At 42.3% G+C, this 14,147-nt stretch overlaps 1 protein-coding gene across 10 annotated transcripts in view; it reads left to right on the top strand.

Moving 5' to 3' along the window:
* The window catches only part of LOC124953301 (CUGBP Elav-like family member 4), a 518,014-nt gene that overhangs the window by 86,664 nt on the left and 417,203 nt on the right, over positions 1-14,147 (top strand). For all 10 annotated transcript variants that reach the window (XM_047504496.1, XM_047504494.1, XM_047504493.1 and 7 more), the window contains one exon: positions 10,106-10,188. In XM_047504496.1, the coding sequence (XP_047360452.1) occupies positions 10,106-10,188 (83 nt within the window). The remainder of the gene's footprint in view (positions 1-10,105; positions 10,189-14,147) is intronic.

Here is a 14,147-nt window from a genome sequence, read left to right as displayed (position 1 = left end):
ATTATAATAATTTTTCAACGTTACGGTAAAGTTCCGAATCTATGGAAGGCTTTTGTTAGTTATGGTACTTTGTTTGGACTACGGTTTCCAAAAGTGCTTGCCGGAGGCAAGCTTCCTACAGTTCTCACACTCCGGTCTAACACGTACTAACTGTTCACGCCTCTGCGGGTGTTCCGGCAAGGCCAGTGTTTCCAAAACTTTTCTTTCAACTGCCCGCTTCTCTCTCTCTCTCTCTCTCCCTCTCTCTGGTATTTTCTCTTTACTTCATTGCCGGTAGAAGGAGCTCGAGTAAAATCTCTGGTCGGTACCAACGATAGATCTGTTACCACTGTCTAGCTTCGAGAAAAAATAGATCTATAGTTTTCTTCGCTTCTACGAATGGATTGTAAATTTCAAATTCTACTCGAGGAAGAAATTCTTAATCATGCGCCAGCTCAAATGGGTCTGATCTTCGACGTATACTATGACGCCCGTACTCTTCTTGAATCGAGAATATTGCGGAGGACTTTGGGCTCTGGTATGAGCTCGTCGAAGTTGAGCAGTTCCGCTGTAAAGAGCAAATAATAATAGCTGAGTTCCGACTCCGCCTAGTTTCTTGACTCTCGAAGGTAATCTCGCTTCGGTCGCATGTTTTCTGTTGCCTGGAGATTGTTTCTTCCAAAGTGAAGTGCTACTGCGATTTTGTTGACTTTCCTTTTCATGGACAAAAAATAACACTGCAACTGCAGGAAAGAACTTTCTTTCCTGTCTTATTTATTTTTCTTCGGACCCTTTACGCCAAGCAGAGAATCGAACTCTGCTTTTATCTTCGATATAAACTTACGTAACTCATTTTGTTGTTCTTTTCATTGTCTAGATATGAAATTTTAATTTGAAAATATTCCTGGACTAAAATTGGGGTGCTTTTCAAAATATTCAAGGTTTTTTATGGTCACGAAAAATTTCATTGCACTCTAAATCGTATGACGACCGATATGCGATCGACGGTATGTTGGATAGTAGTCTTCCTAGGGAGAGAAAGGATAAAAATGGTGTAGATCGAGAAGAGTAAGAACGAAAAAGGGAGAACGAAAAGGGAGGAGGGACGAGAGGGAGAGGAGAATTGGTGAAGCGTCCCGCAGGCTGGTTTGACGTGTTCCTTCCCGAGGTATTTTCGCTCGTCGTCGACCATTTGCTAGCGTCGCTTGTAAATATGAGCGGTCCTTCTTTCGGACAGAGAGCAATAGCCCTAACAACGTCTTCTTACCAACGTCGTACGAACCGAGAACATTTCCAAGGCAGCACTTTTCTCAACCCGAGGGACGCTTTTGCCATTTTTCGAGCGGCTTTCGGGCAGCCCCATAAAAGGGATAAGAAAGTAACAGTCGCAACTGTGGAAAAAAAGACGACTAGACGAAACGAGAAGGTATAAGATCGACAAGATGAGAGAAATAGAGAAAGACGAAACTGGTTCACCTCGGCCAATCAACGTCGATGGCATAGAGCCATCGTTCTAGCCATTTTACGTGGTGTCGTAAAAGATCCTTGTTACGAGCGCCGAACGAACAAAATGACGGATCATAATAAGTTCTATCCTTCGGTTGGTAGGCTCCAGCTAGCATTTTCCTCTTTCCAGAAAATTTAAGCGTGGAACGCTCGTAAACTATCCCGCGGTGACGTGTGTGATATCTCCCACGACGGATTTTCTCTCGAGAACGTCAAAGTCAACCGTTTTCTCTTACTCGGTCTAGAGAAAAAACTGCGTAGGGTAGTTTTCCAGACTTCTTCCATCGGATGGAATTTAATTAATCATCGGATATTGTGCCGCGAACTTGACTTGGTTCCTGCCGGCGACGTTTGAAAGCATTTATAAATCGCTTTGACGAAGCAGAGATTCTCATCGTTTATGAATATGGTCAATGTTTTTCTTTTAGGATCGACGATAGAATTAATGAATTGATTATCGGAGGATGTTGTTCTTCCGGCATTCAACGCGAAAGCACTCTCTTCTTATCGGTGGTCATGCTTCATCGAGCCTTTCGTTAGGCGAAGTTGGGCCGAAGTGTCGATTTTGCTTGCGAATGCGCACTACTGCACATATATACTCGGGCGCCGACACGCGTGTGGACAAGAGGCGATAGGAGCCATTATATACGATGTGGTGGGGATTCTTTGTTCGTGTGCCGTCGCGGTATAAATTGTCGGGCTCACTTAGGTGGCCAAATTTATTCCAATCCCGTAATCCGCGCCTATTCATACAGATGCAAATCGGAGAAACGTGTGCCAAATTCGTACGCATCCTTCTGGAAACGAGATACCTCATGGGATAGGAAGGATAGCCTACATAGTTCGCTGCAGACTATGCCAGGAATGAATTAACGTGACCCTTACCCAGAAACGCGGGGAGGGAGGAAGTTGGTAGTCGGGATGGAAGCACCGTAATACAACTCGTCATGGTCCCTCTGGAAGTCCAGCTTGGGGCTTTCGAATGTAGTACCGCGAGTTACGCGTAATGGAGACTGTGGTGCCTGCTGTTTGTGCTGCTGCTGCTGCTGCTGCTGCTGCTGTTGCTGCTTGTCCTTCCGTCTCATCGTGAATTATTAAATGTTCGAATTAAATGTAGTACCAGTAGTCATATAAGTTGCGACCGCAGATTCGTTGTGGATATACAATCGACGAAGAGAATGGTAACGGAGTCCGTTACCGATGGAGTGTTTATTCCGATTTAGAGCTGATCGGGACGATTCAAAGTACTCAGCTTAGATTCGACTGCTTTGATCGTCACTGCGTGCACCCTGCTCTTGTCTCTCTCTATCTCTATTTGTCTTCGCCACGAACGATAGTGCCTAAATCACTTGGGCTTAATGCACATACAACTCTGTGCTAATGCATGTGGCTCAAGAGTGTACCTGCTAATCGTTCTCTCGAAATAGTCAGGCTTTGCCCATTAGAAACGATATAACCCTTTCCAATTTATTTTATCCTGAGATATCGAGGATGTTGGCCGCATTGCTGAAGTCGATGAAGCAGAATAGGATAACTCGAGCGAGTTTATCGTTCGGTGCTATGCAAACTCTCTGGTTATGCGTACTCCTCGGTTTTATGGACCGCGACTTTGTGATTGCGGAAATATCGAAGCTTTTCCTTCTCGACGGCCTTAAACTCTTCCCGTCTCGTATGGCCAACTTTTTTCAAAGCGTTCAACGAGTGAAGCGAAACTATTCGCCCATCGATAATATCGGCGCAATCCAAACCGCCTTTCTGCAAATATCCGAACGTTCTTTATATTTGTTACGCGATCGGGCTTGTGCCCCAATTTCTAGTAAATGGCAATTGATTTATTTTGCACTTGCATCGATTCTTTGAAGTGAGAAACTTTGAGCTCGTGATAGTTGATGTTTTTTAGCGTTACGATTGAACGATATCAATCGTGTACTCGAGACCGTACTCATCGTGGTATACTCGACGATGAACGATAGAGACCATTCGATTCTCTCTCGAAGCAAAATACTAACTATTGTTCGCGCGAGGGCGTGCGTTAACGCGTTTACAACGAATGTTTCCGAGCTTTATGCAACAGTTTGGCTCGGAGCCGTCTTACAAGAAGTAGACCACTGATCATCTTCTCGAAATAGCGTTATGTATAGCTCGGGGATATCTAGATCATAGATACTATATGTCTCAAGGGGTGAGAAAGTAAAGGGGAAGAGGATTTTCTCGCGCGACAGTCATAAAACCGAGAGAGAAGAGTAAAGGGGTCAGAGGGGGGGGGGAGAGAGAGAGAGAGAGGAGTAAGGGAGGAGAAGATGACTGCATATTCCTCTTCAATACTCGTTCGTTAGTGCTTATATCCTAGCGCTAACGATAAGTGTCGATATATGAGTAATCCAAGTATCAATGATGAGTGACAGTTAACTGTTAGAGCAGTTTCCCTCTGAGTGTCACATTTTGAATTTCAATTTTTATAAACTTTTTCTGAAACGTACGTGCTAAAGTGGAAAATCGGTTTATCGGACTTTCATTAAGGAATTCGTAAAATCCTCGTCGTCGGACCATTCAGCAATTGGTTAAGAGCGATTTGGCTAGCGTTAGGTAACTCGGAACTTTTCACTCGTACACTTGCTCCGAACACTCTCTCACGTTCTTCAAGTTCCGAGACGACATGTTGAAGATAATTCGATGCGGGGCTTGACTTTGGCACGGGGTAGAAACGAGAGGGAGAAACGGAGAGAGTGATTCTTCTTCAACGGTTTACGGACGGAGAAGAAGAGTATTTCTCGTTTACGTGACTCGTGTCACTTTGAGAAACTCTCTTCGCATTATTAGGGAGCAAGAATACCAGAAGATTCCTCTTTCTCTACGTATTCCCAAGAAAACGCACGTGTTCTCACGTTTACGAGCTTTGATCGCTCAGGCGAAAAGCGAAAACGTCTAACTATGAAAATTGACGAATCTTTTGAGCATTTCCTTTTCATTTCTCGTCGGAGGAGGAAAATTTGAGAGATAGAAGAGTTTTAGAAGAGCGAGAAATGTATTTTCGTGTGGCATTACGAACGAGAGTAATACGAGAGGAACGTGGAAGACGAATGACGGTGGAGAACGTGCATGGAGGAACGAAGGGCTGGAATAGAAATTCCAAAGCTTTTTTTCTTTCTTTAATAAATACGTGGAGCAGAAACGGGTGTACCGTTGGTCTCCGTCGGCATCGAGTTTTACCGAGAAACAGACGAACGAAGTGGACTCGAAGAGGAACGTAGGTAGATACAGGGATCGGCTGTGGACGGAGAGGGACAAAGAGAGGAGGGAAAGAGGCTCAGGGACAACGACGTTGAAAAGAGGGAGAGAGAGATCTCGTTGTATCGATCGGCGTCATAAAATCCATTTTATGACTTGGACGCTGTCCAGTGACTGGTGTATTAGCCGTCGCATTGCCTCGCAAATAAAACGCTCTTCTACTCTTGAACCCCCTTTAACCACCTCGCTCAGCCCTCGTCGCCGTCGGACGGTGCCATCAACTCTCGTCTGTATCTCCCGTCTCCTCTCTTGTCCTCCCTCTTCATCTACCCTGTCTCTGTACTTCATCTCTCTCTCTCTCCCTTTCTCTCTCTCTCTCTCTCTCTCTCTCTCTCTCTCTCTCTCTCTCTCCCTCTCTCTCTCTCTCTCTCTGTGTTGTACGTCGGCAGGTTTATAGGCAAAAACTCGGTAGCTAGACCGTCTCCTTCACGGTCTTGTACCTCGTGCGATTATACCATTTTACATAGGGAATTCGGAAAACCTATCGAATCGTCATTTCCTGTTTTCTTCGCTCCTTTCTTCTTTACAAATGCCATGTCAATGCATGGCAGATTGAGAATATTTATCCATAAGAGTTTTCGGGTATAAGTACAAAAAATTATGCAAATACCTGGTATACTTTGATATTTATGATCTCGAATACGCGTAAAGGTCCGTGCAATATTCTCACGTACTTTGCTCGAGTAGTCCGTCATTGTTAGCAAGGGAAGAGAATTCTTTGTTGTAGGTAATGTAAGTGTACCTTCTCAATGGATATTTTAACAACGATAGATCCCTACTTCGCTTCTGTAGTTGCCGGAAATATCTCGATTATGTACAATAGTTATTTTGTGCTTCATGATTCTCCTTTTACCTCTTTAGGGAAAGACAATTAATGGATAGACCCAATACGCAGAATTAGGAGGCGTAGGCTTCCGAGAGGAATAAAGATAGGGTAAACGGGTGGACTTTTCGCAAATTGGTTTCGCGTGTTCAAGAGGCGGGCCAAGGCTCGCTCGTACATCGACCGGTGACCGTAGATAATTAATCCCAATTGAATTAATTAGATTCGCTCGGTGAAAATTAAGCTCCGTTGGTATATACGTGCTGGGATATTCAAGCTTTTGTCACGAACTCACCTTCGTCTCGAAATTCGTCTAGTAGGAATTGAATTCTCTTAATCTTTGCTCCTTCCAACTTTCTATCTTTTTTCTTTTTTTCTCTTTTTCTTTCTTTTTTTCTTTTTAGTTCATCCGATTTACGTACGTCAAAAAACTAGGCTTGGCCTTTACATATCGTAGAACAATCTCGAACACGTTAACGCTTTTTTACGAAGCGACGATCGTAGCGTGATAGCGATTCCTCGCGACGATTTTTCAAGCACGTTCGTGCATTATATTTTATTGCGCCTTTTAACCAATATATCTCAACCACTTGGGAGTCGATGTGGCGTGCGACGCGCGTGACGTCCTGGAAGATAACGCTTCGTCTTTTTCTTTCTTTTGTCTCTCTTCCGTTTTCTGCTCTCTCTTTCTCTCTTTTTCTATCATTGACTCTCCCTTTTTTCCGTTTCCTCTTTTTTTCTTCTTCCTCAACTACACTACATTTAGACTCATCCTTTTCCTCTCTCTCTCTCTCTCTCTTTCTCTCTTACCTTCTCTCTTTCCAACACATATATTTTTATTTCGTTCTGACTCTCCACTTTTATGCGAGATCCTTTGCTTCCTGCTAAACTACCGCGCCGTCTTAAATAACTGCCCGAGAATATTATAAATTTTCAAAACAGTACAGTGCCTAGATAAGGAAGAAATCTAAACGAGTTCATATTAACATTACCGTCGTGTTTCTGACGGCCCATAGTGTAGACTGAGGATCCATAGTGATCGATAAGCTGATCTTTACAAACGAGAGCCAACCTCCTTGACGGAAATGAAATTTAGGACGCTGACAATCAATGTATTATTTCGTTATAAAAGGATTATCAAATTCTTCCATATTCTGATATTAAATGAATATTTGAAAAGGTCTTATTGATTTCAAATTTAACTTATTGTCCGTGTTATCATCGTAGTTGCTTCGTCGATTTGATTCGATTCGATCGAAAGACGAACGAGGAAAAGAGGCACCACGCTTGCAGGAAGGTTCGATCCGCCATGGGAGTTTATTCGCCTGGGGTGCCAAGAGAAAGGGCTATGATTCGGTGCGCTACGAAGTTTTCTATTCGCGACGGTATCAGCCGTGGGGAATAGGAACGTCATGCGAACTGTCCCAATGCAATTAAGATAAGCACCGGCGATGTTTATAAATGTTTCGTTGAGCGCGCGTATTACGAGTAACACGCCGCTATACACGCATACATATACATTCTCATATGGTTTCATGAGCGAAACAGCGACCCGAAAGAAAGGGGAGAAGAGAATCGTGGCGCGTCTCCTATCCGAGAAAAAGCAAACAGTCGACGGCGTGACTACCCGCAGGCTACTGGTCCTTAGAAACTTTCGGACGCCATTCCCCTTTTTGCTTTCAACCCCTCTTTCTCTCTCTCTCTCTCTTTTTCTCTCTCTTTCTTTCTCTCTCTTTTCACCCTTTCGCGACGAGCAACCTGCGTGTGGTTTAACTCGTGTCAGATTTCAAGTAATATTTTGCACAACTTTGAATGATAGAGATTTTTTTTTTTTTTTTTTTTTTTTTTTTTTTTTATAATGTAAAGTAAAAGTAACTAAGCTCCATTTCCACGAGTGATCTAGCATCACTGGTAACTCGAATTTAAGATACACATTTAAGGTAGACGTAGGATTTGGTATTACATGAAAAATTATGAGATCGTCTAGAACCGGCTTCCTCCTACCGTCGTCGCTATCATCGTTCTCTCCTCATCCTCCCATTCCAGTCCTGCTTCCTTCGCCTCATCGACGTAACTCCTCGCTAAGAAACTGCTGCCGGCATGACTCTGGCTGCCATCCTCGTGAAATTGCGTCTTCGAAGCCTCACCGTGAGATTAAAACGTCTCGGATTTCACGAGGCGGAACGTGGAACGACGACGACGACGACGACGACGACGACGACGACGACGACGAGGAGGAGGACGACGAAGGCAAGCGATTTAAATTTCACACGCTAGAACGGCGCGACGGCGAACGTGACGGAAACGGATGCCCGACTTTCTTCTTCGTTCTTAGGGTTATTCGGAATTTTTCCTACAGGCGATCGAACTTTAGTTTTCTTTGATTTTCTTTCGAAATCGTCCTTTTTCTTTTATTTTCGTCTTCTTTCCGTATCAATTGTTCAACTTAATGGAAACGTAAGTATATCGTATTTCATTTTAACATCTCTCTGATCGTTGTTTCGTTCTTACAAAACTTATTGAATTATTAGATAGAAGGAGCGAGTAAGGTGATCATGATAATGTTACGAAACGTTCGAGCGTGTCTCATTCATTGTGAGAGACACGTCCAAGTGCACCCACGAGTCTTGTACCGCGCGTGCTTGCTTACATCCATCTCGGTGCGTTGAGATAGCGAAATGGCGATCAGATAGGATGGAGAGGCCCTTTGAATAAATCTTCAGACCGATAGGGAGGCGGACCCAAGGGGTTTGCTCGACAATGCGATAGCCGATAATGGTCTGGTTCAAGCGCCGTCCAATTCTGAGGTTAATTACCATCGTTTTAACCCGTTGTCGTTTTCCTCCTCGTATCGGCCCGAAACCGTTCTTAAAATCGGCCCAAGTTGTGCGCTGAATGAATTTTATGTCGATAATCACCGCTCCTTCCCAAGGATAAGAAAGAAAAATGAACGGTATTAACGTAGAAAAAGTCTTCTTGTTGAAAATCTTTCTTACTTATTTTCAAATTAGAGCCCGATAAATTATTTCGATTAAAGAAATGAGAGAAGTTAAGAAGCGCGTAATACTGAATTGTAATTAAAAAGGGAAAGAGTAAAGAAAATACAAATTTATTTTTATCAAATGCCAGATAACGAGGCATATCCTACTAGTGGTGGTTTAAAGGTTGCGTGAGAAAGGCAATACGATCTACGGATGTTTGCGTCGGCCCCACTACGTTATTATCTTACGGAAACGATAACGGAAAGATCGAACTACGATCTCTGCAATCGTTCCTCTTTCGTGATACACTTTCACATGATACTCGTAATATTCGACGTTTCGGAACTTGGAATATTGTATTTCTGAATAGGCTGCCTTCGGCATTTGTACTTTGAAGGAAAGAAACTAATAAAACACTATAAGCCGCGCTTAAATCACATTTCGATGGGATCAAATATTTAGTTAAGTGGATCAGAATTTGTGCCACTTTTTCCGTCGTACCGAAGCTGCGCCGATCGTCCCGCTCGATAACACGATAGCCGAAATAATTGAATTTACCTCGATTCAATATTGGGTTAGAGGTTGACTTGATTTCATCAAACGTTTTAGTCGTATATTAAGACCCCTTCTTATTTCTATAATTCAAGGCACTCTAGCAGTGCTCGATACGCTTGAGCGAATTCGGTTGGTCGTAGTAGAAGAGGAGGAAATATCGTCGTTCTCTATGTCACAAAGTTTCCTTTCTCGTTGGACTTCCTTACAGGAGAAGAGCGAGCGAGCGAGCGAGCGAACGAGAGAAAAAGAGAGAGAGAGAGAGAGTTTATTTTCACGTGGCACGCCCAAGCTTCGCTCGAATTCAGTTCGGTCGAAACTGCGTGAGATGAGAACGTTTCCGTCGAATCGTTGAAGTAAATGGCACCGCCCCTTGCGTTACCAGCGATACACGTCCCTGGACGTTGCAAGAATTACGACGTAAAACTTCTTTTTCTTCTTCCAATGCGTCCCGTGCTGGTAATTACGCAGTGAAAACTTTTCTGCCGTCCCACCTATCTCTAATTACGTTAACACACTGATTCCAGTCACGTGATTCTTACATAAAGACGATTACGTTTGACCAACGAACAGCTGTGGGGCACTACCGTGATGATCTCTCCCAAAATCGGACTCCACCCTGAGTCCGAACGACTCTTTTTTATCGCCTTGGATCGACGAAATCGTAATTTCTACTTGTACGAGCATACCGTAGAGAATGAGCTAGAAAATGAACTAACGTTACATAAAATCGTTTATTTTTAGCTGTTCTAATTATATGTTCTTACCGCATCATACGATAACGAAATAGCACGAATAATGTAACCATTTTCGTGCCTCCTTCGAGGATCGATTGAAAGCTCGAAAAAAAAAAAAAAAAAAAAAAAAAGAAAGAAAAGAAATAATGAAATTCTAAAGAAATAGTCGCTTCCGTCGGTTTACTTATTTTCATTGTTTTCGATTTTTTCTAACAATTTTTTCATCTTTAACGTTTCAGGGTGTGCATTTCTCACCTACTACAGCCGTGACAGCGCCATCAGTGCCCAGAACGCTCTACATGAGAAGCGGACTTTACCAGGGGTGAGTGTTCATTAGTATGTTATTTATTTACTAAAGTAGCAACTCATATACCTCAAAAAGGATCTAACGTTGTTTAAGAATTTTAACAAATATTAAATCTTAATAACAAATATCAAATATTAATTCCATTAATCCATATATCATAACCAGTAATACATTCGTAAAGTTAGAAAGTAACCAAGGGATATTTCGTTATCGGTATGTGCTCATATTCCCATCAAGGACACAACACAAGTAAATTATGCATAGCGTAAGTTAGCAACGACCGATTATTTTTCTTTCTTTTTTTTTCCTTTTTTTTTGTTTGTAAAAAGTGGGTTACGGATAAGATGAAATCTTATATATCGCGATTTTAATGATTTGATATCAAGAAGGAATTATTCGACACGAAGAATTTTACTACTTGTAATAGCATAAACACGACAATACTCAATTTACAAAATCGAAATGTCATGTATGAAAAGATTGATATATTTTAAATGAATTAAATGTGGGGAAAAAAGAATAGAAAAAAAAAAAAGAATAGAAAGAGAAGAAATTTTTAGAGATTCCGTCTCTTACTCTTTCTCACTATTTAAGAGGATTATAAAACGCCGTAGTATCTTGAGAATTTTTCTCTCCAGACATATTTGTCTAGAAGAAAGTTAACCTCTTCGATGACGTTAACAGATACTTATCGCTGGAGCGACCCGTATGGCGCTTCCCAGGATAATTCCGGCGATTCGCCGAGCGATCCGGAATATTAAAATGGCCTCGACGTGACAAGTTAATCTCTTAACGTCGAAAGGGTAGTTAGAGGAACGGGGAAGGAAAAAAGAAAAGAAGGAAGGAAAAAGGGTCGCAGAGACGTTGATGGTGGTGGAAAAGGGCGAAGGGTGGACCCAACCAAGCACACGATGTATCATCGGACGTTCCTTCCCCTCCGTTTGCCTCTCCTTTCTCGAGACTCCCTCAACAAATGCCAGTGCTGGCTACATTTCTCCTTATTCCCCGGTGTCAGAGATCGCTCTTATTTACACTTACTAGAAGATATGGTTGAATCAGTATTTTTATGTATACGAAAAAAGTAGAAGATAATGATTTGACAAATACTGTAGTAACAATAAGATGACTTCGATCGACGATATATTGTAAATATATGCAAGCAGCTCGTGTATATTTTTAATACTGATGTAAAATAATAGCATTAGGATTCGTTTTTCGTTGCTCTCGAAAGTTTGCCGTCGATCGTCCCATCTCTGTGGCGCTGAAGGGTGGCAGGAGCCGGCACTGAACGTTGCTTAACTGCCAGAGCAGTGCCAACACGCCCCTTCCCATTATCCGTTACTACCCCTTGGAAGTCCGTAGCTAGTACTGGCGTTATGTTTCGTTAATCTATCCCCGAAACAACGCTGCTACGGTCTTGGCACCGCTGCCAGCGGAAATCGTTTTAAATGTTATGCCGAGAGATGCGCCGGGGGCTTCGTTGAGTTATGACTTTATGAAGAGAGCCGAACGCACCGTTCCGGCCGCGCGTTTCCGCATGCGTACGGTCCTACTCTCCCTTTGCACCCGTTCCTTCCGTAGACGAGGATAAAAAGAGCCACCGGTTTTGTACCGGTTGTTCAAAACTTTTTTTTAGTCATTTATTAACATTTCGTTTGTCAATGCTAATGTTCCATTGCCGAAGCTTTCTCTCTTCCATTTTTTTTTTTTTACCCTTATCTATTTTGCGATATGATAGTGGTATCATTAAATCACCGGCGAAGTAACACAGTTTTTAGATTTTAAAGCCGGTTTGTGTTCCACTGTTCCAAGTGTACTTCTTAATGAAGCCGATTAGTTTGAATTTTCATCTTGCTGTCATACAGCCTGACATTGTATTTCGCCAGCGTAATGATGATGTACAGTCACTGGGCCGCGCGTTCCTGTACGTAATGTGTCTCCCTTTTTGCGGGTCAGCTTGTTGTAATGACAAAATGTAAATTACTACGAGAACACGTATAATCGAGCATTATCGCCTCGATTTATGAGACCCTTTATCAAAATCCTCATATAAAAGGAATTTGTTGTAGGACCGATGTTCGGCGGGATAGACTTTCAGCTTGATGCATTTGGGATGTGTTCATGTATTGCGATTATGCAGCATCAATTTTCCGTTTATGAAACTACGCAGGGATTTTTTGAAACATTATTATTGACCATTCAATCATTGACATAAAATTCTGGTACCGCAGTAACGAATTCTATATTTTTTTTTTTAGCATTTTACCGCGAAATGCGCATCAACGAAATGACTCGTTTTTCTTCTTCTTTATTGAACGATTACGTTCACTGAAGTTCCAAAGTCAAAGAGATAACAGACGTTTTACGATCAAAGAGAATCTTACATCTCAGTCTGTTGCCTCGCCGCCGATGGTCGGTTACTTCGAAACAGTGACTCGTAGACGTCGATAAGACGACGACGCATTAGAGGTTTCGTTTTAGTAGCGATTAAATGTCGAGGCCTATCGTAGGCACCTTTACGACGAGGATCGGTTGGATCGTAGTACTCATATCTCGTCGACACACCTGAGGCTATAACTCGGTCCAACCAGAGTTCAGCCTTCATAAACACGAATCGCAAGGCGAACACCCACCATCCCCGCTGTGCAAGCAATAACAATGCCACGTTGGCCAGGTCGTCTATACTTAGACATTGCTTACCGAGGAACGTTGCACGTGCGCACGCGAATGTCTGAAAGTGTGTATTTTCTCTCTCTCTCTCTCTCTCTCTCCCTCTCTCCTTACCTCACTCTCTTTCGTTTCCCTTTCACATACCTCTTTCCGTTTCCGTTCATTCTTCTTAAACGCGCTCCGCATTGAAATATTAGACATCGCACGTCTTCAACAATATCAAAATTGACTCTCTTTCTCGATCGTTCCTATCAAGTAGTCGATAGTTATCGTACGTCACGATCGAGTATAATAGATAGCGAAACTCGAGATTTCTCAATTGGATATTATCGACTAATAGCAATGATATATACTCATGGACTCTTGATAACGATCCACGAGAGGTCGGATCGCTGTTCAATAAACTACGCAATGGCGTGATCGGTGGAGACACAGCCGTGAACGATCCCTATCCACATCCGGATAGATTTGCTCAAGGGTTTGATTGAATCTTCGCGTGCAGGACGTGGTCATCAACGAAAATATAACTTTCTCTCTTCGTGTTCTTTTCTTTGAAAATGATAGAAAAAGTTGAGCGAGAGAATTGGATTATTATTTGGGTAACTTTTCTCGACACGCTCGATCTCGTAGAAATCGAGAACGAAATTTCAAGATAGAAAAAGCCGAAGAGTTCTTTGAAAATGGTTTGCCCAAGGCAACTCTGTCTATCCTTAATCCGACAATTCTTTAAAGAATTAAAGCTCGATCTCTTTCTTCTTCTCTCTCGCAGCTGATTTCTCTTCGAGCGTTTTCCTTCGATGAAGCTTTCCAAATTTAATTCTTGTTTATTTATTTTGCCTCGGATGCCCGGCTTCTGCCTTAGCTGCGAGATGTTGATCTAGGCGGCCCCTAACATTAACAGATCGCCAGATGTTACTACAGGATCGTCCATATTTGCCGTGTGACACGGGAATTGATGTACGCTTTCGTTCGAGTTGCCGCCTCAAGAAATATCGGTCGGCTTGTGTTATCGTTTAGAAATTCCCTGAGCAAACTCAAACGTATATTACATTTTACTTAATGCGTTTAATGTTACATGCCAGTATATTACTTTACCTTTTATCGATAACGTCGAACAAAAGTTCTCTAAGTCGCGCAAACTTCGCGACTATCTTGCTTAAGCTTTTACTTTGTAAATGATAATTTAAATTCGCGCTATCGATTATATCATTGTAATGTAACTTGAAAGCAAAAAAAAAAAAAACCTTGCTGATGCCATTTTAATATTTAACGTCTCGAGATTGCCAGACAAAACGTTTCGTGAC

The sequence above is a fragment of the Vespa velutina genome, chromosome 12 (genome assembly GCF_912470025.1).
Source record: "Vespa velutina chromosome 12, iVesVel2.1, whole genome shotgun sequence".
Lineage (NCBI taxonomy): Eukaryota > Metazoa > Arthropoda > Insecta > Hymenoptera > Vespidae > Vespa > Vespa velutina.
The sequence above is the reverse complement of the archived record's forward strand: the minus strand, read 5'-3'. Positions and strand labels throughout refer to the sequence as shown.